At 42.4% G+C, this 27,213-nt stretch overlaps 1 protein-coding gene across 8 annotated transcripts in view; it reads left to right on the top strand.

Moving 5' to 3' along the window:
- The window catches only part of mef2d (myocyte enhancer factor 2d), a 133,521-nt gene that overhangs the window by 56,780 nt on the left and 49,528 nt on the right, over positions 1-27,213 (top strand). For all 8 annotated transcript variants that reach the window (XM_083989318.1, XM_083989316.1, XM_083989312.1 and 5 more), the window contains 2 exons: positions 749-1,170; positions 12,734-12,937. In XM_083989318.1, the coding sequence (XP_083845444.1) occupies positions 1,117-1,170; positions 12,734-12,937 (258 nt within the window). In that variant the 5' untranslated portion in view covers positions 749-1,116. The remainder of the gene's footprint in view (positions 1-748; positions 1,171-12,733; positions 12,938-27,213) is intronic.

Below are 27,213 nucleotides of genomic sequence, written 5' to 3'. Positions count from 1 at the left end.
TAATAACAAAATAACGATAGAGACAAAACGATATATTTATCGACATATACTACATATTACTGGACCTTATTCATTTCCACAGTGTAGCTATTACTAGGGGTGGGCAAAAATATCGATACGGCAATATATCGCGATATTTTGTATCGCGATACGGTATCGATATTCAAAATTTGAATATATCGATTTTTTTCAAATAATAAATCATGTTTCAGACATAAATCCAGTACAACTTCCGCACCTCTGCTCCGCGAGGTGTCACTGTACTGCTGCCTCAGATGGTGTGTTGTTCATGCAGATATGTTGTTGTAACTTGCGCTTGTATAGTTACAATAAAATGGCATGGATAATTTCAATTACATTGTTTTGACTCAGTTTGTCCCATGAATTATCACTATCATCTGATGTACATACAACTCGGATTTTAAGATGCATAATGCCTTTTACATTTTTCAGTGAACTATGTAGAATATCGCAATATATCGCAAAATTTGGATATCGCAATATCATATCGTATCGTGACTCAAGTATCGTGATGCGTGTTGTATCGTGAGGTCCTTGGCAATGCCCAGCCCTAGCTATTACCATAGTAGTGAAATAGTCAGATGTTCAAAAACATACAGTACGTTCCTCATAATTACATTAACTTACAGAAACGGTAGGCTACCCAATACACAAGCAGACTTAGGATAATTCAACATCTCTCTTTCCCTCCGTCTCATCCGTGTTTCCCTGTGCTGCTGTTTTGCAGGAGCTGCCCAGCCGAGGTGAAGGGGAGGGCAGAGAGAGGACGAGCTGCCCCGGGACAAACAGGACCATGATCTGAGGAGAACCCCGTTCTTCCTCTCCTCCTTTCTCCCTCTTTTTTTTTCTTTTCTTTTCTTTTTTTTTTTTTTTTTAAATAACGCGACGAGGTGACAGCCGCCTCCTCCTCCTTCTCATCCTCCACCTCCTCCTCATCCCCTTCTTCTGCTGCTGCGCCCGGACAGACACACACCAGGAGGAGAGAGACACACAACCACCCGTCCATCCATTGGCCTCTGACCTCCACGCTTCCTCAGCTCCTCCTCCTCCTCCTCTTCCTCCTCCTCCTCCTCCTCCCGCCGCCACACCGGAAACATGGGGAGGAAAAAGATTCAGATTCAGAGGATCACAGACGAACGCAACAGACAGGTGAGCGCTACAGTAACTAACGTGTGATGACTTCCTTTCTTTCTTTCTTTTTTTAATCATTAGCGGTGCTTATTTATTAGTCCACACTACATGTTGGAGCCTTCGGTCCTCTCTGCCTCGCATCGTCTCAGGAAATAACTGGGAAGGTTTCAGAATGTTTGTAAACTGAAAGCAGATTTTCTAACAGACTTGATGACACCTGTCGTCTCCCTCCCGACGGTTTACGCCGAGGGAACCACCACAGATTATTGTAAAAGGTTTGAAAGTCCGAGGCTCGATCCAAAAACGCTTTTACACAGCGGAAAATCACGTTGCTTGATCCAAAACTGTTTAACACTACAAAAAGCCGAACCACGGCATGATGATGTAGTTTGATCCGACACTAGACTGACGCTCTAACGTGCCGTTTTTTTAATCCTAGGTTAACCGGATAATAAATTCATAACCGGATAGTAGATTGCCTACTCGGGTAACCGTGCACATCCCTAGTTTATACAGGTTTTATAATGTGCAAATAAAAAAACTAAAACTAAACTAAACTAAACTAAACTAAACTAAGGTGACAGCGACACTAACACAGTGGAGACGTCTCCATAGAGACACGATGGAGATATTTGATAATGATGATGATGATGATGAGTCGATGAGCTCAACAACACACATAACTTCTAATTGATCCTCGATGTGTGTTAAGTGGAGCCGTCAGAGTCGACGTGACGATAACACGTGAATGCAAATTCCTTTTTTTTTTGATACACGTTGATGAATGAATGAATGAATCATAAAACTAAACCGTCTCCAGCTTCAAACTCCTGTCAGTTGTTATAATAATAATAATAAACTGATTTACAGTTACTGTTGATGTGAAATGAGTCACATTTGGCTTAATTAACACTTGTGTGCAATTAATTTGCGATTTATCCCGATTAAACATCCTAAAACATCCAAGTTGATAAAAGTAAAATAACGATAAAAAATAAAAGAATTAGAGAAACACCACATCTACATTTACATCCTGAGTTCTAACCCTCATGATGCGTTCACTGCCCTGGATCAGTTCTAGCTACATGCAGTTGAGTGTATTACTACTGCAACTACAACTTATTAGAAGTTTTTTTTTATTTTTTATAACTTTATCACTTTTATTTTTATTTGTCGTCGGTTTAATAGTCGTACAGAGTAACGTCGCTAAAGTTCACGTCGCCTCATTACAGTATGCTAAAGCTATATACGGAGTTGTTTTAGAGGTAAATTCATGCAAAACCGCTGATGCACGTTACCTTCAGGGACAGTTTTTCATCAACAGTCTCTGCATTTCCCTCTAAAACAACTCTGTGTGGTAACGTTGTGTTATTATCTCATAGCGTGGTGAATGTGCAGGTCACAACTTGTCCACCAGAGCGTTGTGGAGTTGTTGGATTGTGTATTTGATGAGTTTGATGAGGGAAAACGAAGAAGAAATCCCATGAGCCTCCGTAGCGTAGCTCTGAGCAGCTCACGGCTCTGCTCCGCCGTTCTAAAAATAGCTTGCACCGACAATTAAAGGTAACGAACCTACTGCTATGGCAATGGGCCGATTTAGCCAAAATGTTGAACTATCCCTTTAAGAGGTGACAGTGTAAAACCACTGGAGCACCGATGATATCAGCAATAATAATTTAGAAAATGTCTGTCGGTTTTATGACGGAGACAAGTGAATGCATCACGACTGGTTTCCTCCAGGTGATGATGAGTGAAGTTCTTTTAGACACACACACACACACACACACACACACACACACACACACACACACACACACACACACCTGAACCTGCAGGTTTGTTGTCGACAGTTTGATAACCCAACCTAACTTCTGTCCTCTGTCCTCTCTGCAACATAACAGTGTCGTCCTTTTTCCTTTTTATGAGGCTCATATGACTCCTCAGAGCCATCATGGGGTTTTTAAACACCGCCTACAGTGAAAAGGAGCAGTGGGAAAGTATAATACCACCACCACCATGTCCCTCCTCCCTCCCTCCTCCCTCCCCAGCCCTGAAAACAGCCTCAGTCCCTCTGGTTACATCAGTGTGGTATTGTCAGCGAGGATGAAAGGGTAAATGATCCATCTGAAATGAGTCAACTGGTAAATGGGCTCCGCTCCATTGAGCAGATTGAGTAATGGATTTGACGTGCCCACCTTCAAAAAGCACAGAGAGACAGAGACAGAGAGAGACAGACGGGAAGACAAGACGGAGGGAGGTGGTGGAGGTGCTGGTGGTGATGGTGCACTATGGGGGAGAGGGGGGGCAAGGTGTCTGGCTGAATAAGACCTGAGTAGAGAGAGGGGAGGGAGGGAGAGAAGGTGGCCGGAGGCTTTTGGAAAATCATCCCCAGTTTTCTCCTCATCAATCTGAGCAGGTTGTATTTCCATAAAGGAGAAGAAGAAGCAGCGCCTGCAGGAGGGGGGATGGAGGAGGGAGGAGGGGAGAGGTGGTCGTAGCACAAAAACATGGCAGACAAAATATTCAAACAGTATGGAAACAAATGTACAAAACAAATAGATAAAGTTGCATACTGAGAAGAAGTAAAACGTATCTGCTCCCACACCTTCTGCATGAATTAAGACATAATTACTCTCAATTACTGTCTATTTATCATTAGAAGTGTTTTTTTATATACATATCTGTTGTTGTTTAAGAATTAAATCTTTATATTTCAAAACTGGTCAAAAACAACAGATAAAACTCATGATTAAAGTGTTTCCAGATCAAACTTATGCAAAAAAACAACAACAAAAACATGGCAGACAAAAAATTCAAACAGTAAGGAAACAAATGTACAAAACAAATAGATAAAGTTGCAAACTGAGAAGACGTAAAGCTTATCTGCGTAATACATAATTCCTCTCAATTACTGTCTATCTATCATTAGAAGTGTTTTATATATACATATATCTGTTGTTTTTGATATTTATCCATAAGAATTAGATCTTTATATTTCAAAACTGGTCAAAAACAACAAATAAAACTAGTGATTAAAGCAGAAGTAAGCGATCCGGTCGTTTTGTCTAACTTCCTGTCAGCCGATGGAGTTAGCAGTCCCCGCCCTCGTCCCTACGTCACCACATTCACGCGCATCCCTTGGCTGCACACACAGAGAGGACCGCCCCTTTATGCCGTTCTCTCTCCTCATTGGATAAAGGTTGTAGGATACAAGGAAAGTTTTCTCCTCGGCTTACAGCAGAGCAGAGTGACTGACAGACCCGTGTTTCAGACCAAACACTCTATGTAAGTGATTGCTGTCGGAAGATACAACTATTTAAGACTTATATTAACACAAATATTCCGCTTACTTCTGCTTTAACTGTTCAGTTATTGCCAAAAATGTTTTAATTATGATGTTTTACTTTGAATTGAACCAAACTATTGTTGTTGCATTCAGACAAAAATGCATAGAAAGTTTAGAAATGTACACCCCACCCACCCTCCAAAGGTTGTATTTCCATAAAGGAGAAGAAGCAGCGCCTGCAGGAGAGAGAGGGGGAGGAGGGAGGAGGGGGTCAGAGAAGTATGATGATGGCTTGTTATTCATCAGAGCACAATTGGACATAAAGGAGCAGAGAGAGAGGGAGGGAGGGAGGAGGAGGAGGAGAGGGGGAGGGGGGAGGGAGGTGAAGCTGACGTTGGTACGGTATCAGGTGTCAAACAGTTGGTCAATAAGGCGACGCTCCCCGCGCTCGAACACGGTCACGGTGTCACAATCACACGCCGCCGCCGCCGCTGAAATCGATCTCCGTCAGGTTGATGAACAAGCAGCAGGAACCGATCGGAAACCGCTCAGCTCCTCGTCCTCAAGTGGAGCTTCTTTAACACTTCTCTCTCCTATTTATTATTATTATTATATTATTATTTTATGCTAGAAATAAGGTCCAGATTGTAAAAAAAAAAAAAAAAAAGCGCAATTCCCCTTTAATGAACGGTGCAGCTTCCTTGAAAGGAAATGAAATGAATTTTTTTGGAGGACATGCAGCCCGTCACCCTCCTACGTGTTGATTCAGAGATGAAGCCATAAGCTCCGCAAAATAAACAGCGTTCAGAGAGTGGGCCCCGGCTGGAAACATGACAGCTGCACACACACACACACACACACACACACACACACACACAGATATAGATATATATAAAATAAAAATACAGCAGGTTTTCTTAGGGAGACAAAAGACGAGCGATCAGGACTGGACTCGGTTCGATCGGGTTTGGACAGGACGAGGTCAGAGAGAAGCGGAGAAATACTTTAAACCAGGTTGGAGAGGGAGGTTTGGATTTTTCCTGTCGGGTCGGAAAAAGGATTTTAGAGGCTTTGATGGACACGAGACACGAGGTCTGGAGGTGAATCATCAGGGACAGAGGGTTAAAAACTGTTTTCTGGTTCTTCTTGGTTTAAAAAATAAATAAATAAAGTCAAAGGTGCAAAAGTGTGAAGATGAAAAAGCAGCTTAAAGCTCAAGAAATGAAATGAAAAACATCAAGTTCAACACAAACATCAGGCAGAGTGTTGACTTGAACATCTCACTCCACTTCAGTTCACTGTCTGATCCTGGATCAGGCTTTTAGGTTAAAACAAAAATGTATGAAATAAAACACAAGGCCGAAGCACAAAAACATGTCAGACAAAATATTCAAACAGTATGTAAGCAAATGTACAAAACAAATAAATGAAGTTGCATACTCGAAAAGAAGTAAAGCTTATCTGCTCCCACACGTTCTGCATTAATTAATACATAATTCCTCTCAATTACTGTCTATTTATCATTAAGTGTTTTATATATACAGTATATCAGTTGTTTTTGATATCCATAAGAATTAAATCTTTATATATCAGTTTCAAAACTGGTCAAAAACAGCAGATAAAACTCATGATTGTCATGTTTCCAGACCAAACTAATGCAAAAAACAACAAAAACATGTATTTCCTGCCATTAACTGTTCAATTATTGCCAAAAATGTGTTAATGATGATGTTTTACTTTGAATTTAACCAAACTATTGTTGTTGCATTCAGACAAAAATGCATAGAAAATACACATTTACACACCTGAACCAAAATCCAGTGAGCATATTTTGAATCTTAAGCTCAATGATCCTCAAATGCATCTTGGGAGTTGTAGTTTTGATCTGCACCTTTGTCTCTTCTGTTCTTTTATTCACTTTAAATCAACAAAGCAGAAATCTTTTGTCAAAACAACTCTTCATTGTCCTCAGTGTAGTCCGGGATATAAAGGAAAAACAGAATTAGAGAGTTACTAAAGTTTAATACTAAGCGGTAGCTGAAGTAAAATAAATCAGTCAGTTCCTGTATGAGTGAGTTTTATTTTAAAGCTCCCGCACGTCATCATCACCGGGGCTTTTATTTTGGAAATCCTGGACGCCTGAAATAACCTCTCTCACTCTAAATGTGTTGAGGGACGAAAAGGGAAAAAGAAAAAAGAGTATTCTTCCTCCTCCTCCTCCTCCTCCTCTTCTATTTCTTCCTCCTCCTCCTCCTCGTCGTACGGTCGAGCAGAGAAACAGAAATGTAGGTTACACGTTCCCCAGCGTTTGAACTGTTCAGACCTGAAAATGAAAGTTTCCTCATCCATCTGCCGCCGCGCAGTCACAACCTGCCAACAAAAAAAAAAAAAACACTCGCCCCCCTCCTCCCTCCCTCCTTCCTTTCTTTCTTTCCTCCTTTCTTTTCTTCCTCCCTTCCTCTCTCCACACTGAGGATGTCTTATTCTTCAGTTGCCATTGGTTACCTGGCACTTACACACTTACTTTCTGCTGTTATAATGTCAATTTACCTGCTCGGGCTTGTTGTTTAACCCTTTTATGTGTCATTGTGTGTGTGTGTGTGTGTGGGTTGAACCGATCGATCGAAGCTCTCAGACCCCCGGCTCGAACCTGAGCTGATGACGGAGAGGAAGAGAAAGAAAGAGGAGAGGGGGAGAGGAGGAAGGGGGGAGGAGGAGGAGGAGGAGGAGGAGAGGAGGTCTGTGTTTGTACTGGTGGACGACCTTATAATTTGCGAGGAGAGCCGTTCTTCATCACCAACCTCTCTGTCATCCTGTACAGCTGTAATTTCCTCCCTTTCCAACATCGCCACATAATTTATCTGCTCATTCAGTGTGTGTGTGTGTGTGTGTGTGTGTGTGTGAAGGAGAGAGAGAGAGAGAGAGAAGAGGAGGAGATATGTAGATAAGCAGGGAGATAAAGATGGAGAGAGAGGGGGAGATGAAGGGAGGTAAGATGATGGTAGCAGAGTGTGATGAGGTGGGAAATGGGGGGAGGAGGTGAGGGGAAGAGGGGAGAGGTGGGGGGAGAAGGGGGGGGAGTCGGTTGCCCATGGATACGACCCCGATATAATTTGATTTGTGGCAGCAGGAAGCAATGAGTGAGCGAGCGAGAGAGAAGAGGGGGAAGAGAGGGGGGGAGGAGGAGGTGGAGGTGGAGGGGAGGATGTGGAAAAAAAAGCAACAGAGAGAAAGAGATGAAGAGAAAAGGAGGGCGAGAAAATGAGAGACGAAGGAAGACACAGAGAAAGAGAGAGAAGGAGGGATGAGAGAAGCTTAGACATGTCGGGGATCAAGAGATATGAGAGATGGAGTGATCATCGTGGGAGAGAAAGATAGAAAGATGGAAAGAGAGAGAGAGAGTCTCACATGGCTGCTTTTCTCGCTTTCATCCTCAGCTGTGTCTCTATCTTATCTCCACCTCTCTATCTCTTCTCTCTCTTCCCCTCTTTCTTTCTTTCTTTCTTTCTTTACTTATTCAATTCATCGCCAATTATTACGTCCGGCCCAGGAAGTAGACCGTGCCTCGGTGCAGGTAAACCCCTGGAAGCAAGATCGATGCATCATTAGTCCATCGATCGATCCTGCAGTAACAGTAACAGAGTAATTATCATAAACAGACTCTGAGCATCCGTCTGAATGTTTTCACTTTCAGCACTCAAATAAAATAACAAATATATAAATAAATAAAAGTCAGTAAAGTTGGATATTTACAGGTGCTTTTCACTTGAGTGCTGTGCAGCTTTTTAGCCCAGGAACGTAGGTAATTTACAGTTTCTAAAACATTTTACACATTAAAGTGTTTAAACCTCCCAGTCGTGAATTCAGCCGTTCAGCGTATCAATAATTAATAGTATAAAAAAGGGACAAATCTGCGATAAAGAGCAGCCCACTGGCTCCGCTGGTAAAGGAAATGACTTGGTTTTTTTCAAAACTAAACTAAACTGTATTTCTGAGGCGTAACCAGCAGTCAGACAGAAGGATGGATTAAAATAAAGAGGTTATTAGCATATGTAGCCTAATAGCCTACAAGCACTTTTTACGGCTTTGATTGAAGTATTTTTTCCCACTGTAGCTCTAAATGAAAGTTCACACGAATTAAGACACAATTTTTAGCTCATGTTTGGTCTCCACCAACTGGGTCCAAATATCTGGCTACTTTAGCTGAATGCTAAATGCTCCACTTTAGCTTAAGAGAAACAATAGACTACAGGGCTGGCGGTGCTAGCAATGCTACCAGTGTATGACCATAACAACATAGTAGCTAGCTCACACTGACGTTGTTTGATATTCACCTTGGTTTTTCAAGTGTTAGCTTGTGTTTACTAGTTACCGTTAAATACAAAGTCATTTTCCTTTTCAGTTCCTTTGTGAATAGCTCAGGAAATTTACAACACAGCTTTCAGTATAGCAACTTCTTTTACTCACTTTTATTTTATCTCACTTGGCAGTTTTATTGTGATTTTATTACAGGCAGTTTCTTTTGATATGTTTTATTCCACCTTGTAACTTGTTTTTGAAAGGCGCTATATAAATGAAGTTATTATTATTCTAATTAGCATGAATAGGCTATCAAGCTTTTAGCTCTTTTTTGGTTTGCAACAAACCACTGATTTCAAAAATATCTGGCTCTTTAGCAGCTGCATTTTCCACTTTTGCAACTAAAAAACTCACTATGATATTGCTATTATCAGTAGTAGTAGTAGTAGATGGCATTAAACAAAAAGAAAAAAAAAGCTTTCTTCCTGTTCAGTTCATCGTGAACTCTCAGAGAAGCGTTAGCATTATTGTGGAGTTGCGTTTTCTGGCGGCTAAATGTCGCACATTAGCAACTGAAGATAAATTTGACTTGATTTTATGTTGGGGTAACAATGCTAACTTTGCTGCAGTGTTATCTTGTTTAGTTTGGCTCATTAGGATTCAGTTTTGCAGCTAAGGCTGATGGGAGTGCTGTTAGTTTGAGTCGGACAACCTGAAACTGAAAGTTACATGGATCACCAGAGTTGTTTAGGATTATCCACTGAATATGTGTAAAAAATTACATTTCTGTTCAGTCCAAAAGCTAAACTAAACTCAAGATATTTCACTCACAGCTCCACACGGACTTCAAATAAAAAAAAAAACAGAAACAGAAACTAATGAGGATTGAAGTGGAAAACAGAGAACAGGTTTTGGGTTAGCCTACCACGCCCCCCCCCCCCCCCTAACATGATGTCACAGAGGGGTTTTTTGGCTTTGACGTCAGATGGAAAATGTGTAGATGTCACTGGTGGATCGCAGCGTGAGTTCAGTTAATACCTACATCTCCATCTGTGAACACTTTCACTTTCCACTTCTCTCATATCAGACGGCAGATATTGTCGCAGCACCTGAAGCTTTTCCCTTCTCTCTCTCTCTCTTCGTTTAATCTTTCTCTCCCCATGTGTATGTGTTTGTGTGTGTGTGGAAGAGTGTGTGTTTGTGTTTGTGCAATCCTGTGTGTTTAATCCAAACAAAGCCAAATCTCCCCGGATCGTAAATACCAGTTGGTTATAGCAGGGAAGCGCTTCTAAAGCCAACCAACAGACAGCGAGGGACCGTGTGCTTCAGCAACACTCCCAGCTCCGTTCTGCTTGTTCACAACCGAGGGTGGCTCGCACAAGAGTGTGTGTGTGTGTGTGTCTGTGTGTGTGTATGTGTGTGTGTGTGTGTGTGAGGGAAAGAGAGAAATAACGTGTGACAGAAGGAGAGTGTGGAAAAGAGAGCGGGAGAGAGTGTGTGTGACATAGGAGAGCATGGAAAAGAGCATAACAGAGTGTGAAAACGACGAGGACAGTGAATGTGATGGGAGAGAGAGAGAGAGAGAGAGAGGAGTGTGTGTGGAGGGAAGAGAAAGCCAGCGTGTAAGTGTGTATGTGTGTGTGTGTGTGTGCATAATGCAAACTGATTACTCTCAACAGAGCATGTTAAGACACTTAACTGTCTAAAAGTCTGGGTCTGAGAAATGTCTCTATCTTGTGTGAACACTTCCTCTTCTTCCTCTTTTTCTGTCTTTTATTTTGAATGGTTGATCCATAAGAAAATCTACAAACTATCTCAGTGTAGTTTTCCATCTTTAACACAAACATCTACCTTTATACTGTATGGAGCTTTAACACAAACATCTACCTTTATACTGTATGGAGCTTTAACACAAACATCTACCTTTATACTGTATGGAGCTTTAATACAAACATCTACCTTTATACTGTATGGAGCTTTAATACATGCCAATAAGCCAGCGATTGAGGAGGAACTGGTTCTGGTCCAGTTGAGCTTCAGGTCGTCTCTGCTCTTAAAATACAAAGAACCAGACATATAATCTGAGTTTCGTCATCTCAAAGTCTCCGTCTGCAGACAGTGACTCGGTGCACATATGTGAACATAAACGCCCACGTCACCAAATGTTGTATGAAACGACTCGTGTCCGCTGCTGCTCACCCTGCTGCCAGAGCCCATCAGGACTGTAACTGAAGTTGATTGGGTTAATAGCATTTTAAGACCCTTAATCACGTTGTTCTAATTTATTAAGGCGGTGTGGTTAGCTGACAGCAGGAGCAGAAACATACGTCACTAAACGATAATGTTTATTTATAGAGCCCTTTTTTTTTTTACAAAGCCATGTTTCAAACCTCAAAACAATCTGATCATAAAAGCTGTTTGTGTGTGAGCAGCTGCAACAGAAACACACAACGTCATGAGGCAACAGAAAGTTTGGCGTCGTCCTCTCTGGTGCGAGTGAAGCTCCACATGTTTGAGAAGAGACTTAATGTCTCGTTGAAGTGTCTGTTTATTTCTAAATGAGCTTATGTGGTTTATTTTGGAGGGGGGAAATTTGGTGGGAAATCAAGATGGTTATCGGTGGCTTCTAAACGTCTGCAGCTCGTCCATTTGTTCGTTTTCACACTCTGAAGTCCTGGGAGAAATTCCTCAGGCCCCCGGGAAACAGCACTCACAATAAATAACTGTAATCCGCCGCATGTCCCCGGGGCCGAGGCCCAGCTCCGGCTTTGGGCCCCTATCATCAAACATTTAAGACAAAAGACCCCTTTAAGAAAGATTGGAGGAGAAATCAGCATCAACATCTTGAAACTTGAAACAGATTTTGAAATGTAAACAAGTTGAGATAAAGTTTTTTCGGCGATGCATGGTTGATTAAAGGTACATTGTGTAGGAATTCCTCCCATCTAGCGTTGCGGTTGTACATCTCAAGCAACTTAATCGTATTTTTCATGTTGCATTCACGTGAAATTGGGCAGGCGGCAGACGGACGACAGCTGCTGCACGAGGCAAAACAATACACGTGACAATATGTTGTCGTGGCGATGTGGTATTGTTTACCTGACCCACGTTTTACCGGCTTTCTCTCGACTTCTGTGACTAAAATGACATCTGGTTTGTTAGCGACGGCTGTCTGCCTGACTGCAGGTGAATGCAGCATCAGTGTAACGCTCCATTCCTCCTCACTGCGTTACCGCGGTGACTTTTTACATGGCAACACCACATGGCAGCCAGCACCGAGCTTACCCACTCCATGGAGATATGAATGATATGAACGGCTCATTCAGAGCTGAAAGGAACACTTCAGTTTGTTGATGGGGGGGGATTACTGGTTAATGAAAAACAGACTTTTGAACCAAATAATCAATTTTTGTGAATAGATAACAGGAGATGGTACACAATGTCTCTAGGGATGTCACGATAATAGATTTTTTTGGTACGATTATTGTCAGAGAAATAATCACGGTGTTAACGATTATCACGATTATTATGCATTAATTAATTTCACAACACTATTAATGTGTAAAATCAAATATAGTTCAAATATACATTACGGTACTAATTATAAAATATTTTAAATATCTATTAAAATATGACCAATTATTAATCCACCAGGGGAAGTGTTTGTCATTAAGTCATTAATTGTCATCGATACCAAATGTTTAAGTTAATTTTAATCTTTTTTTTTTTATTACAAATGACACTCTAACATTTAAATTCCTACTAATTCAATGCTACGTTAGGTAAATGGACCAGTATCTTTACCTTTACTTTGGCGTCACATCTGCTGACACGGTTCATACATAATCTTTTTTTGGAAAGTGACGGTATTTAGGAATCTTTGCGATCAATTAATTGCAGTGTTTAATACCGCGATTAATTGTGAAAACAAGTAATTGTGACATCCCTAAATGTCCCTTTAACTTCTTGTCCGTCTCCTCCTTCTTCTCCCACCAGGTGACGTTCACCAAGCGGAAGTTTGGCCTGATGAAGAAGGCGTACGAGCTGAGCGTGCTGTGCGACTGCGAGATCGCCCTCATTATCTTCAACCACTCCAACAAGCTGTTCCAGTACGCCAGCACCGACATGGACAAGGTCCTGCTCAAGTACACCGAGTACAACGAGCCGCACGAGAGCCGGACCAACGCCGACATCATCGAGGTAAAGCGCCGGGGATGTGTGTGTGTGTGTGTGTGGGGGTCTCATTGATTGATTCTGATGGACGGCTTCGTTTTTCTGTCACGTTGTGTCTGAATGTCAGAGAACCAGGTCGTCTGGTCGTCCAGGTCGACTGCTGGTGCGTCGGGACTTGGTACTAAAATAAAGGTTTATTTTCCCCAGTGGAATCATTAAGATTTAATCTGAACTAATCTAATCTAGTTCTCTCCAGACTCATGCAGACTTAATTAAGTTGAGTCCACTTTATCAAAGCCAGTCCAGTTCATTGCAGCCCGGTCAGTTTAACTGACTCCACCAACGTCTTTAGTCCCAGTTTGGTTCAGTCTGCTGCAGCTTTATCTTGTTTTTTTTTAACCCAGATTCTTTACAAAGAGCTGATTGGATAAAACTGATTTTTAATGCCCTCAAAACTACTCATTTTTCCTGCTGCATAGTTTAGAGTAAATATCTGTTGATTATTTTTTCCTGCAGAGAGTTAGATAAGATGGTTGATAGCTCAGTTTGTGGTTCATTAGCTTACTTTAGCTCAGATTAGCGTAGTTTATCTTAGCTTAGCATCAAGTCTGGAAACAGGGGTTGTGTAGCTATGTGCAAAGTTTTTAGACCATCTGCACATTTTAAGTTCAGTAATTAACACGTTGTATCTCGTTTGGTTGTTGTTGTTGTTGTTGTTGTTGTTGTTGTTAGCAATGGACAGAGTCATGCTAGCTGATTAGCCCTCTTTTTAGCGTCTATGCTAAGCTAAGCTATCTTAAGTACCACCTTGGATCCACCAACACTCAGATACTACAAGTGTGGTGTCAATCTTTTCGTCTAACTGTTGGCAAGAAGATGAATAAATCTGTATCGCAAAATGTTGAACTAGTCTCCAAAAAAATATTAATTTATACAAAGTATTGATTTTTTTCATTACTTTTAGATTCTCTATTCATGTAAACACAAAAATTCTGTTGGTTTTTTATATTTCAAAGCTTGAAAGATTGAGCATAACTCATTTATAACCCACCAGTCTAGACCAGACCACTGTAGTCCAGTCCGGTCCTCTTTCTGCTTTAGTCCAGTTTGGAGCTCCAGTTTGTCCCTCTGTTGTTTACGGCTCTGCTCTGGCTCAGTGCCTGCTCGCTTACAGGGAGGGCAGAGGTAGGGACAGCTGGGCCTCACCCCTCCTCCCCTCCTCACCCCTCTGGCATCGGCACTGTCGTTACCCAGAGACCTCCACAACAACAAAAACAACAACAACAACAACCACAACAAGCTAGCCAACAACAAGCATGGAGTGGAAACCCACCTCGGCACAAAATGGCCACCAGAGAGGACGAGCATGTGGAAGCAGCTGAGGAATAACTTTGAGCTCGTTTGCATACTGACGAGCGGAGAGGTCAGCGGCGAGGTCAGAGGAAGAGTTGCCGGGGCGATTGTTTAATTCGGTTTTTGTGTTTTTTTGTAATAGGAGTACATTCTTCTTCCTCCTTCGCTTCCCCCCGTGGGGAAAAGAGCTTCAGTGGAGCTTGTCAGGCGAACATGGAGCACATTCACATGCCTTGCTGACCCTTTTATACATAATGGCCCTCTCATGAATTGAACACGAGATGGTTAGGTATGAATCAGCGAGCCGTGCACACTGAAGTACAGCACTTAGGCTTCGTATGCAGCCGGATCCCAGTGTGTTCCTCAGCTGTTTTCACACCGATAGGCCGACGGTAAACTCTGTCAACATGAGGTCACCATGAAGCATCTGCAGTCGCTCCAGTCCGGGGGAAAGTTTATCCAATCAGCCACTTTTATTTAGTTTCACTCCATCATTTTTATATCAAACGGCCCAAAGTCTTATCATCATCACGCATCTGCAATAATGTGGAATGTGTTTTTTATGAGCTCCATCTCACACTGAGAATATTCCAACAGGATTAAAGATCAATTTCAACCTTTTTGCTCTTCCCTCTACTATTTGATTCACACCTTCTAAGAAACAAACCAATACCTCCTCCGTGTCCCAGACGTGCTGAACTTTGATTCCTAGAGGATGAGTTCGGTTCCCGCTGTCAGGCTGTTCTTATCAAGATTGGATATTGGAAGAAGCCCAGAGGCTTCGGAGATGATTTGATTCATCTCGTGAACCTCTGGGAGGTTCCTCCGACCTCCGACTTGCTGCTCCGGGGCATCCATGGTTTTTTTTTCTTCTTCTTCAAGTCGACTGAAGATATTTAAGAACATCTACTGTAAATCAGACTCCTGCTAACAGAGCGGGAAGAATCAGTGCAGAGAGAAATTGCGATATTTTATTAATGCATTATTGCCGAGTATTCAATGTAGTTCAAAACGCCATCAACATGCTCTCTAAACATTTTACTGTATAGTTCAACCAAAACATGACAAGACAAGTAATACAATTATTACAGGAAAGAGAGAGACCAATAAGATCGGCACAATAAAGTCAAATAAATAAAAATAGGCGATAACACGATCGAGTTGTACCAGATGATTGAGAAAATACAAAGGTTTTTAAGCCGAGATTTAAAGATACCATTGGAAGTGACTGGAGAAGCTGAGTGTTGATCTTTTATTATGAAAAGTGCATTGATAATAGTATAATTAAAGCACTTTTAAATGAATGAGATGAACTTTTAGACACATGTTGACAGAGTTTTCCTTCCTCGGCGTCATTTGCAGGTGCTTCACGGTGATAAAAAAAGTGTTGTTACAAGATGTTTGACATGGCGTGATGATGATGATGGAGATTCCCACTGAATATATTTCCATATGGTTGTTGTTGCAACTTTATTTATATTCTAGTAGAACTAAGTGACGTGGAGGACGTTGTTAGTGGCTGTTGTTGTTCTGTGTTGTGTGAAATCAGAGCCAGCGTTTTGTTGTTCTGCTGTTTTCTTGTTTCTGGATCACTGGACTGGTTTTCACAGCTTCACAAGCTTTTAGTGTCTGATCTGTTTCCTGCGTTTGGTTATTAGCGGTCATCATCATTATTATTATTATCATTATTATTATCCAGTTGAGACGGGCCTGCGGGTCGCGAGGCCTCAGCACGGAGAGTGTTTCTGTTTCCAGTGAGATGTGCAGCCGCTCTGGCTGTGTAATAACCGCTGAGAGGGAAAGTGTTGGTGAAGCAGTTTTTTGTGGATGTGAGGGGGCTGGAGGTAAAACAGAGGCTTCTTCTTCACCTCCACCTCTCCGCCTGTCACCGCCTGTCTCCCTCTCACCCTTCTCTCTCTCTCTCTCTCCATCTCTCCATCCTTCCTCCCTCTCTTCCTCCCTCTCTCTCTCTCTCTCCTAATCTCCTGATTCACTCTGTCACGACAATTTTTCCCTTCTCTCCCCCCATCCCTCTCTTTCCGTCTGTCTCAGAGTGTCAGCGCTAAAGCCTTTCTGTAGGCTGTATCTCCAGCTGCAGATGGCTCTTAAGTGTATGCGTGTGTGCGTGTGTGTGTGTGTGTGTGTGTGTGTGTGTGTGTGTGTGTGTGTGTGTGTGTGTCGTGGCAGGGCGTTGGGCTGCTCCGGGCCACATCAGCTCAAGCTCCACTGGTCCTGTTTGTGTGCATACATGTGTTTGTGTTTTCAAGTGTGTCACTCTGTCTCTCCCTCTCCTAATGTGTGCTCATTTGTGTGTGTGTGTGTGTGTGTGTGTGTGTATGTGTGTGTGTGTGAGTGTGTGTGTGTGCATGAGTCCACCTCTCCCTCTCTCTCTCCCTCCCTGTTTGCACGCTGCAGTAGCCCATGAGGACGCCTCATACAATATTCAGGCCTGGTGAGCCTCTCGGTTGTGTGTCAGCCTCTGTGTGTGTGTGTGTGTGTGTGTGTGTGTGTGTGTGTGTGTGTGTCCTACATGGGAACCTCTATGCCCCCCCTACCCCCCCTCCTCCCCCCTCGACACCACCTCACCCATTGGCTGCGAGGCATCAACCAACTTTTCTCCAGCGTTTGTCCTCAGCTGTCCCCATCGTCCTCCTCCTCCTCCAGATGTGCTGCTGCAGCACACACACCTCCTCTCTGGGCAGGTGTTGTGTGTGTGTTAGTGTGTGTGTGTCTGCTACTGCCGTTGACACTCATCCTGATTATTATTGGTATTATTATTATTTATACGTCGACTCTACAGTGACATTTTGAATCATTAAACAAACCCAGACAGGAGTGAAAACACTGAACTCATTCACTTTAATTCAGTCTAATGAGTGAGTCACATGATGTTTACATGTCTGTAAATATGGACGTCACATAAATGTCATGGGGTGAAATACAGTATGAGGCTTGAGAAAAAGTTGCAAAAATGCGTGTTATTTATGATTTTATATTTTTTATTGTCAGTAAACCCAGTGAAAAGACTGAACAGCATGTTAGTGCAGCTCTTCATACTTTCTAGATTTCCTCCCTGTGTCTATTAGTTCCTACTGTAATGACAATGATGATATTATTATAATGAAGTTCATCAGTAGGGAATTGATCAAAATAAGAGATTCTGGGATAAAATGATAAAACAAACATGCAGATAAACAGCTCAAAATGAAAATAGGAAGAAACTTTATCAACCATCATGTAACAGTAACTTCCTGAACCAGTAGCCCACTTTTTAGGGACTACTTTCAGCAGCGGATTAATCCAAATTTGGAGCTGGAGTGAGTATCTGAGGCAACAGGACTGACAGGCCACTTACAGCAGCTGCATCTCAGTGAATTAGAACATCATGGAAAAGTTCATTTATTTCAATAGTTCAATTCAAAAAGTCAAACTAATACATGATATAGATCCATTACACATACACTGAAATATTTCATCTCTTTATTTGGTTTAATTGTAATCATTATGGTTTATATTTAATGAAAACACAAAATTCAGTATCTCAAAAAGTAAAAAAAAAGATTGTTAATACAGAATTGTTGTATGTCCATTTATATGCACTCAATACTCCTTTTGCGCCTGTATATAGAGTGTATTGTTATGATATATTATTGATTATCAGTTGTCTGTCATAGGAAATTGGATGAAAGATCTGATTCATGAGTTTTGTTTGAGTGAAGCAGCTTCATGTTTTCTGCTGAAGATGATCAGATGATCAGCGCTTTATACAGGACGTCACATCAGAGAGGGGTGGGGGGTGTGGGGGCAGTTGGGGGTAGTTGTGGGGGGAGGAGGGGGAGGAAGGGAGGGGTAACTGGATCGTCACAAAATGTGCCCATTTTGCCGCTCGGCCTCCGTGAGTCTCTCCGAGTGCTTTAGAGTATAAATTATGAAGTGTGGATGTTGTCACGCAGACACACTCACACTCACTCACTCACTTGCTCACTCACGCACACACACACACACACTCACGCACACACACACACACACACACACACACACACACACACACACACACACACACACACACACACACACACTCGTGCATACGTCACCCTGCATGCGTGTACAGTACCGTACTGTACACGCACACGCACGCACACACACACACAACCACAACGTCCCTGTGAGCTGAGAAGCACTTAAGTTCACATCGGAGGTTTGTGGTTGTGTGTATGTGTGTGCGTGTGTGTGCGTATCTTTGTAAAGACAACCCACACACACAGACACACACACACACACACCTTCCCAGGTCTGTAATGGGGTTCAGGTCCAGGTTTATGTTGGGGTTAAGACACTTTAGGGTAAGTGGCAATGAGGATCCTCACTGAGATGGAAGTGTGTGTGAACTGTGTGTGTGTGTGTGTGTGTGTGTGTGTGTCCGTGTGCATATCTGTGTGTGTATGTGTGTGTGCGTATGTGTGTGTGTGTGTGTATTCAGTATTCATCACACGGTTGGACATTCCTTCACTCCAGTGTGCGGCTGAGAGGCAGCACATATGCACACACAGCCTCTCTTTGAGATGCACGTGCTGCTGCTTCTGGAAAGAGTGTGTGTCTGTGTGAACTGTGTGAGTGTGTGTGTGTATGTGTGTGTGTGTGTGGGCAGCCTTCCTCTCCTGCCAGAATGTGTTAATCCGCTTGACTGCAGATTCCAATCAGGGCAAAGGAAGCAAGAAGACGAAGAAGAAGAGAGAGAGAGAGAGAGAGTGAACACACAACAAGCGAGAGAGAAAACACTAAAAGAGCGACGGCGGCGGTGATGAGGAAACCGCGTAAGGGAAAGAGCCAAGATGGCCGCGTACGACGGGGGTTGCCCTTTTTGCCTCTAAGCGGCTCAGGGAAGTGAGATCCCAGCGGCGGCGGCGGCGAGCCTCTGTCTCTCTTATTAAGATTATTATTGTCCTGGGTCGCTAGGCAACGATGACCTCATCGCTTCAAACCTAAACTGTACGATACAAACTTATCAAAGATGTTTTTGTTGACACACATGTGGGAGGAGGCTCCTGACGCTCTGATAATCCCAGAGACCCGTCATAGACTCAGGTCGTAATCTGGAGTGGACGAGGTCACCGCTCGGCCGCCTCCATACCTGCACACGATTGGTCGGTGTCGAGTCATATGACCTGCTCTCCGTGACTCATCGGAAAGTAAAAGTTTATTCACAGACACAAACATGAAAAAATAGTGAGCACAACGATCCAATAAAACACGAAACTGAGTCGTTAAAGTGACATTGGAGTTCATAAACTATTAAAAAGCGATCAATAGAATCACATACAAACAGATACAGTTCATCTGAAAGTCTGTTTAAGCCTAACGAGCTTCGACTAATAAACCACCAAAGAAATAATATGCATCTTTAAGAACGATTCTGGTTTTTATTAGTCTGTACTGTTTCAAAATGTAACTTTTTTAGGCAAAAATTGACATAAATGATCATTATAGAGATTTAGGTTTCTCAGAACCAGCAGTCGTCTAAACAACATCCTGGTTGTGAAGGACAGAGCTAATTAAATTTAATGAAAATCAGGACGTTTTTTGATTTAAAAATGTACTAAAAGAGTATTTTTGCTGTTCAAGCATAAAATATGAAGAAAGTTCAACGTTAACCTGCACAATAAGCTCTGGTCTCATTATTTTATTAGGAAACAGACTCATATTGTTCATTTTTTAACATCTAATCTTTTTTATTTCTGCTTTTAAAACATTTTGCGTCACAACACAACATCAGGTGATCGACATAATTTGTGGTCGGGACACAGATCGTAACAGTGTGTGTAGTTTTGTTTCGGGGTCGTTGAACATTGAGGTGTGTGTTTGTGTGTGTGTGTGTGTGTGTGTGTGTGATTCAACAGAAACTCTCACTCGTTCTCTTTTACACAGTGATTAATAGTGCGACACTGGGAAAAAAAGGGGCCAAGACTCCATTAAAAACATATTAAGGCCTGGAAGTCCTCGACTGATGAATTAGTTACTCGGCCAGACTCATTCATTTTGTAGAGATGCTGAATGATTGAATGAACGACACACACACACATACACACACATAGACATAGACACAGACACACACACCCCCTCCTGAGAAAACAAACAAAAACAGACCCGTGGCATTTAGTAAAAACCAACGTCACCTCCTCCTCCTCCCAGACTCTTTGTTCAGGGCTGAGGAGGGTGTGAGGAGGGTGTGATGGGTCGTCCAACAGGAACTGTCACTGCCAGTGTTTAAAGACAGGTTTACAAACGCCTGGGCGAGTATAATCCTGTAATGTCAGATTTTTACACCTTAACCTGGTTTATGTTAAATTAAAGGGACATTGTGTAACTTCTCCTGTTATCTATTCACGAAAATCGTGCGTTACACTGATGCTGCATTCACCTGCAGTCGGGCAGACGGCCGTCGGTAACAAACCAGATGTCATTTTAATCCTCGAAATCGAGAGAAAGCCGGTAAAACGTGAACAATACGACATCGCCATGACAACATATTGTCACGTGTTATTGTTTTGCCTCGTGCTGACGGACCACTTGTGTACATAGAGGCTTGTTTATGCCGTTAGGTGCAGCGGCTGTCGTCCGTCTGCCGTCTGCCCGATTTCAGGTGAATGCAGCATGAAAAATACGATTGAGTTTCTTGTGATATACAACCACAATGCTAGATGGGAGGAATTCCTACACAATGTACCTTTAAATTAAAGATAAAGTTGTCTCTTTTTTCCACTCATCCTTACACAAAAAAAATCCCCTAAAAAAAAAAACAGGAGGTTTGTGTGCGTCTAATAAAAGAATGAAAGAGCTCACATGATGAGGATGAGACTGTTCAGATATTTGGAGATGTGGAAATTGATTTTTAGAGCAGCAGCCGGTTCCTTCTCGTCTGTCGGCTCCGTCGACGACACGAGAAACAACAACTGCTGATCTATAATACAACATCTGAGCTGCTGAGACTGTGGACGTGACGTCCCATATGACCGACTGCAGGGGACTCAGTGTATGTGTGTGTGTGTGTGTGTGTGTGTGTGTGTGTGTGGGGATGTATGTGTGGGTGTGTGTTCTTGCTCTATGTGACATGTTTCATTGGGATGTGACTTTGAATTCGTGCTTCATGTCGACCAGATCTGGACTCAGCCGTCTGCGTACTCCAGAGTCCACAGAAAGTCGACAGACATTATCCAGAGATAAGACGACACAGACACGAACACACACACACGCAACAGGAAAAAGAACCAACATAAAACACAACCAGGTCAGAATCAAGTTAGCATGTCGACTAACAGAACGAGTTTGAAACGACATGCTTAACGAGAACTTAATGAAGCAGCTGTTAAAATACTGATTTAAAAACCACGACGTTGACGATACAGTCATTACTCATTAATCATTATTATTATTTATTAAAATCACCAAACACACAAGAAGACAAAGACTGAGCTGTGATTTCAGCTGTGTTTATAGCGTTAGCATAGAAAGATGTGCAGGGTAGAAAAGTATGTTGCTAGGTTTGTTTGATGTGTTTCATGGTTGACAGCCAATAGGAAAACTCCTACACTCGTCTAATTGACCAATGATGTAGCCTAACTTCATCACTCAGTCAGTCACTGGCAGTTGAATTGAATGATCTAAAGCGGCGTTCAAGTTACAAGTTGGCAACAAGTGGGAAAACCGTAAGCTAACGTTGTTATTAGCATTGTTAGCTACATAGCAGCACATTACGTGATAGTTAACGCATGAAAGCGGTTGAATATTATTGTCACTACGACTAATTTAATGACACAGAACCAAGACTAAGTGGTTAATGTCTAGATTTTATTCTCTGTTGACACATGGAGCGGCCATCTTGGATTGAGAGCTCTGTGCTAATAAAGTTCCTCTGAGTTTTAGAGTTGCAATTTCTAATTCATGGGATGTTTTCATTTGATTTGGCCAACTGAGATCTTGGGGAAACTTCTGAGTTATAACAAATTGCACCATTATGAATTCATGCATATAGATTTTAACACAGAGAGTCGACCAAGACAAGACACACACGTTTTAGCTGCAGCTGAGCATGTGCTAACCAGGAAGTAGATTGTCTCTAAAAATCAAAGGGCTGCAGTGTTAAGATACAGATTTCAACTGTTCAACAGCCATTATCGTGTTGTTTTCATAGGAGCCAATCAGGAGCCCCCGTGGGTGTTGACGTCATTGATTAAAAATGTCTAACATTTTGCTGTCCAACAAGAACACACCCCCAGAGTTTTTCAAAATAAAACAAGGTCAACAGATCAGCCTATTGAAAATCATCTGGAAAACTCTGGAGTCGTGTGGACAGAGAAAGAAAATTTTGCAAAAGAGACGGGTTTCAAAACAAAAACGTGAAAAGAGAAAAGAGAGGGAGCTGTGTGAGTTTGAAAGTTTCTGATGCCAGTGTTCGCAAATATCAGACATAAGGAAGTCGCACACAAAACTAGAAAACTGGAAACGACACGTTTTGATCGAATCAGGAATTAATCTGATCCAAGTCTGAGGCGTCAAGATGGTGAATTTTTGAGGACCAGACGTTCGATGCCGACAGCGTTCAATAGTCAAACCGAAAAGTCTGTGGAAAAGAGAAGAGAGTATGGGATGAGGATGAAGGGATGAACAGCAGGAGGAGAAAGAGAGAGGGAGGGAGAGAAAATACGATGGGAAAGCTCTGGGAACAGGTCAAGAGAGAGAGCAGGGCAAAAGAGGACAGAGGGAGGGAGAGAGAGTGGTGGGAAAAAGGATAAAAAAAAGATGAGAGGAGGAGGAGGAGGGGAAATGGGCGACCGGGGAGAGTCACATATGGAGACATTACAACAAGAAGAAAAAAAAAGAAGAGAGAGAGAAAGAGAGAGATGTTCAGGGTGAAAAAAAACACAGAAGGACGTATGAGTGTAAGACTTTGCACTTTCCTGTGAGAGAGAGTGAGAGGTGGTGGGCAGAGAGATGAGAGATGGAGGCTTACTCTTTAATCATTATTATTATTTATTAAAATCACCAAACACACGAGAAGACAAAGACTGAGCTGTGATTTCAGCTGTGTTTATAGCGTTAGCATAGGAAGATGTGCAGGGTAGAAAAGTATGTTGCTAGTTTTGTTTCCATGTGTTAGCCGGCTACAACCAATAGGAAAACAGCTACAGTACACTCGTCTAACTGACCAATGGTGTAGCCTAACTTCACTCACTCAGTCACTGCCAGTTGAATTTACTGAGCTAAAGCGGCGTTCAAGTTACAAGTTGGCAACAAGCGGGAAAACCGTAAGCTAATGTTGTTGTTAGCATTGTTAGCTAACACCAAATAGCAACGGATTACCTACATGATAGTTAACGCATGAAAGTGGTTGAATATTGTCACTATGACTAATTTAATGACACAGAAACGAGACTAAGTGGTTAAAGCAGAAGCGGGAAAACCGTAAGCTAACGTTGTTGTTGTTAGCATTGTTAGCTAACACCAACTGATAGCAACACATTACGTTAAAGCGGTTGAATATTATTGTCACTACGACTAATTTAAAAGAGGACAGGGAGAGAGAGAGAGAGAGAGAGAGTGGTGGGAAAAAGAATTTTAAAAAAGATGAGAGCAGGAGGAGGAGGAGGAGAGGAAAAGGGCGACCGGGGAGAATCACATACAGTATGGAGACATTACAACAAGAAGAAGGAAAAAAAAGAAAGAGAGATGTTCGGGGTGAAAAAAAAACACAGAAGGACGAGTGTAAGACTTTGCACTTTCCTGTGAGAGAGAGTGAGAGGTGGTGGGCAGAGAGATGAGAGATTGAGGCAGACAAAAGCAGAGAGAAGGAGAGAGAGAGCGAGAGGCAGCAGCAGCAGCGTTTCATGGAGAGCTGGAAACAGAGGGCGGGCGGACGGACAGGCGGGTGGGCGAGCCAGCGAGCGAGCGAGCCAGAGGGGAAGGAAGAGAGGGAGGGAGGGAGGGAGGAGAGGAGAGGTGGTGGTGGAAGAGAGGAGAGGAGATGGGGGGAGGAATGGGTGAGGGAGGGGGCGGGGCTTGTCGGCAGCCGCAGCCAGTCAGAGGCCGGCGTGCTGCTCTGCAGGGTGAATCTTACCCTGGCAACACAATGGAGTGAGAGAGAGAGAGTTGGAAAGAGAGAAAGAGAGAGAGAGAGAGAGAGAGAGAGAGAGAGATGGTGGACAGGTGAACAGATGGCTGACTGAGAGACAAGCTGATCAGCGGACTACTGAGTGTGTGTGTGTGTGTGTGTCAGTGTGTGTCAGTGTGTGTGTGTGAGGGAGAGAGAGAGAGGAGGGGGGGAAGCGAAGCATGCCCATGTTTGAATTGTGAAATAACAAAATATCAGTTGTGTTTACACACGAGAGAGAAAGAGAGAGAGAGAGATAGTTGTGTCATCCAAAAAATAAGTGTTTGTTTGTGTGAAGAGAGAGAGTTTAGTGTGTTTACACTGATACAAGTTTCACATTAAAGCTCCATACAGTATAAAGGTAGATGTTTGTGTTAAAGCTCCATACAGTATAAAGGTAGATGTTTGTGTTAAAGCTCCATACAGTATAAAGGTAGATGTTTGTATTAAAGCTCCATACAGTATAAAGGTAGATGTTTGTGTTAAAGCTCCATACAGTATAAAGGTAGATGTTTGTATTAAAGCTCCATACAGTATAAAGGTAGATGTTTATATTAAAGCTCCCTACAGTATAAAGGTAGATGTTTGTGTTAAAGCTCCATACAGTATAAAGGTAAATGTCCATGTGTAGTGTGATTATAAAGCAGCTCTAGGTTCTATATTAATACTGTGAAAGTATCAAAGCCTCAGTCCACAGAGAAATGCACACAGCCTGTATTCAGAAACTGAGCCTTTAAAAACCAGCCGTCAGGACTTCCTGTCACTTTGTGATGTCACAACTAAGCCCTGTTGTTACTAGAGAGATGGAACAAATCTTATGGATCATAACTTTAAAATAAAATACATGAGAAGTGTATGGATGACGGGGCAACTTCCTGTTTCCACTTTATTTGTAGTTTTCAACATTTCACTGGATGTGCTCACTTCCTGTTTCACCTTCAAAATAAGAGGTTTAGCTTGCTGCCTTTGTGATAGATAGATAGATAGATAGATAGATAGATAGATAGATAGATAGATAGATAGATAGATAGATAGATAGATAGATAGATAGATAGATAGATAGATAGATAGTCAATGTGAGTCTGTTTTCACATTGAGGTTAGGAAACGGCAATGTCAGAAATTAAATATGTCACTGACGGCCCACTACAGTGCACTCTGTGTGTGTGTGTGTCTGTGTGTGTGTGTGTGTGTGTGTGTGTGTGTGTCCATGTGAATGACGCCCCAGCATTGCTCCAGTGTCATTACAGTTTTGTTTGCCGGCTCTTTATCTCTTTGTGTCCTGACAGTCGGAGGCCGGAGGTTCACGCCTCCATCACGTCGTCCTCCACGCCGTAGCCTCTGTCACACGCCGTCATTGTCATGTTTTTTTGTGTTTTTTTTTCATTTTTTTATTATATATTTCATTTTTCCTGTTGTTCCTTTGTTCCCTGGATTTTCAGGCCACCATAGAGTGTGTGTTTTCTGTAAACTGTGGACAGCAGAGTGTGTGTGTGTGGTGGCCTCGGCCTCCTCCTCCTCCTCCTCCTCCTCTTCCTCCTCCTGCAGGTTAAATTTGCATTAAGCTGCAGATCAGAGCGCCGACTTGTTCTGGGGTGAAGCCGAACAGCTGAATCAGGCGACGACTTGTCTCCGTGTTGGAACAAATCTGTCTAATAACCTGTTTCTGTGGAGATAGATAAAACGCTGCCGCTCTGACACCACGTTGCCGCTGCTGTACTGTAGTAATAATGATAATAATAATAAATATAACAGCTTCCAGTTTTAATGAGATTCCTATCAAAGGCTGCTACTGTTATTAAAACACAGAGCGTCTTTCACCCTGACATCCATACGCCGCCGTTAAACTCTCGTCCTCACCTGTTTTTTTTGTGTTGTTTTTTTTTCATAGAAGAGGATTTAAGGGCTAATTCATCCAAAATTAAAAGCGCCTCTGCCTCCTGCGCCTCCTCGGGGGTTTAAAGGGGCGATGGGGGGAGGAGGAGCAGTTCTCGCAGGTACGAGTTCCTGCCGGCTCCACTTCCGAGGCGGCGAGTTGCAGGCGGTTGAATCATCCTCACTTAGCGGTGATTGTGCGCAGTGGGAGTCTCTGAACATGAGCTTATGGTTTAATCAGTCCGCCGCCGCCGCTGCTGCCGCCGCCGCTCGGCTCTCCACACAGCAGGTGGTTGTTAATTAAAGAAAATATAGGGTGCGTGAAATATTGAACACAATCTGATATGAGCACTTTGACACTAATGGATGATCAATGAAATCTTACACTGTAAAAAAAAAGTGAGAGTGAGTTGAGTTGATTTTTCTTATGTGATTTTGCCTTTAAAGGACCAAACCAGAGTTTTTTTTTGTTAGTTTCATCTACAAATCGTGTTTATATTCACTCTTTTTAATGCATTTATGTCTGATTTTATATATTTTATCATCCATTTTAAGACGCTCATACATTTACCAGCTTCTAGCAGCTGAACTTACATGTGTTTTCTGGAGCTCCCTGCAGCTTTAACAGTGTGTTGGCATCTGTGAGCTCATTGTTTTATGTAGCAGCAGCAGCAGCAGTTAGTACAACAAATGAGCTACATCATGTTTTGTGTGCAGGCGGTGGTGACCAAACAGGAGCTAAAAGGAGATGAAACACTTCTCTTATGTTGATTTTAATGGCCTGAAACTGACTGTAAATGATGCTAATCTGGCTCCACCTCTTCAGGTTGGTTGTGTAAACAGATTTATCAATTGCAAATGACCAAAACTTTTACTTTTAACTGCTGCACAAGAGTCTGTAGAGCGGCAATTGTTGTGTTTTACAGATTTTA

Source organism: Trachurus trachurus (genome assembly GCF_905171665.1).
Source record: "Trachurus trachurus genome assembly, chromosome: 16".
NCBI lineage: Eukaryota > Metazoa > Chordata > Actinopteri > Carangiformes > Carangidae > Trachurus > Trachurus trachurus.
Note: the sequence above shows the minus strand (reverse complement) of the source record. Positions and strands in the feature narration are given on the sequence as shown.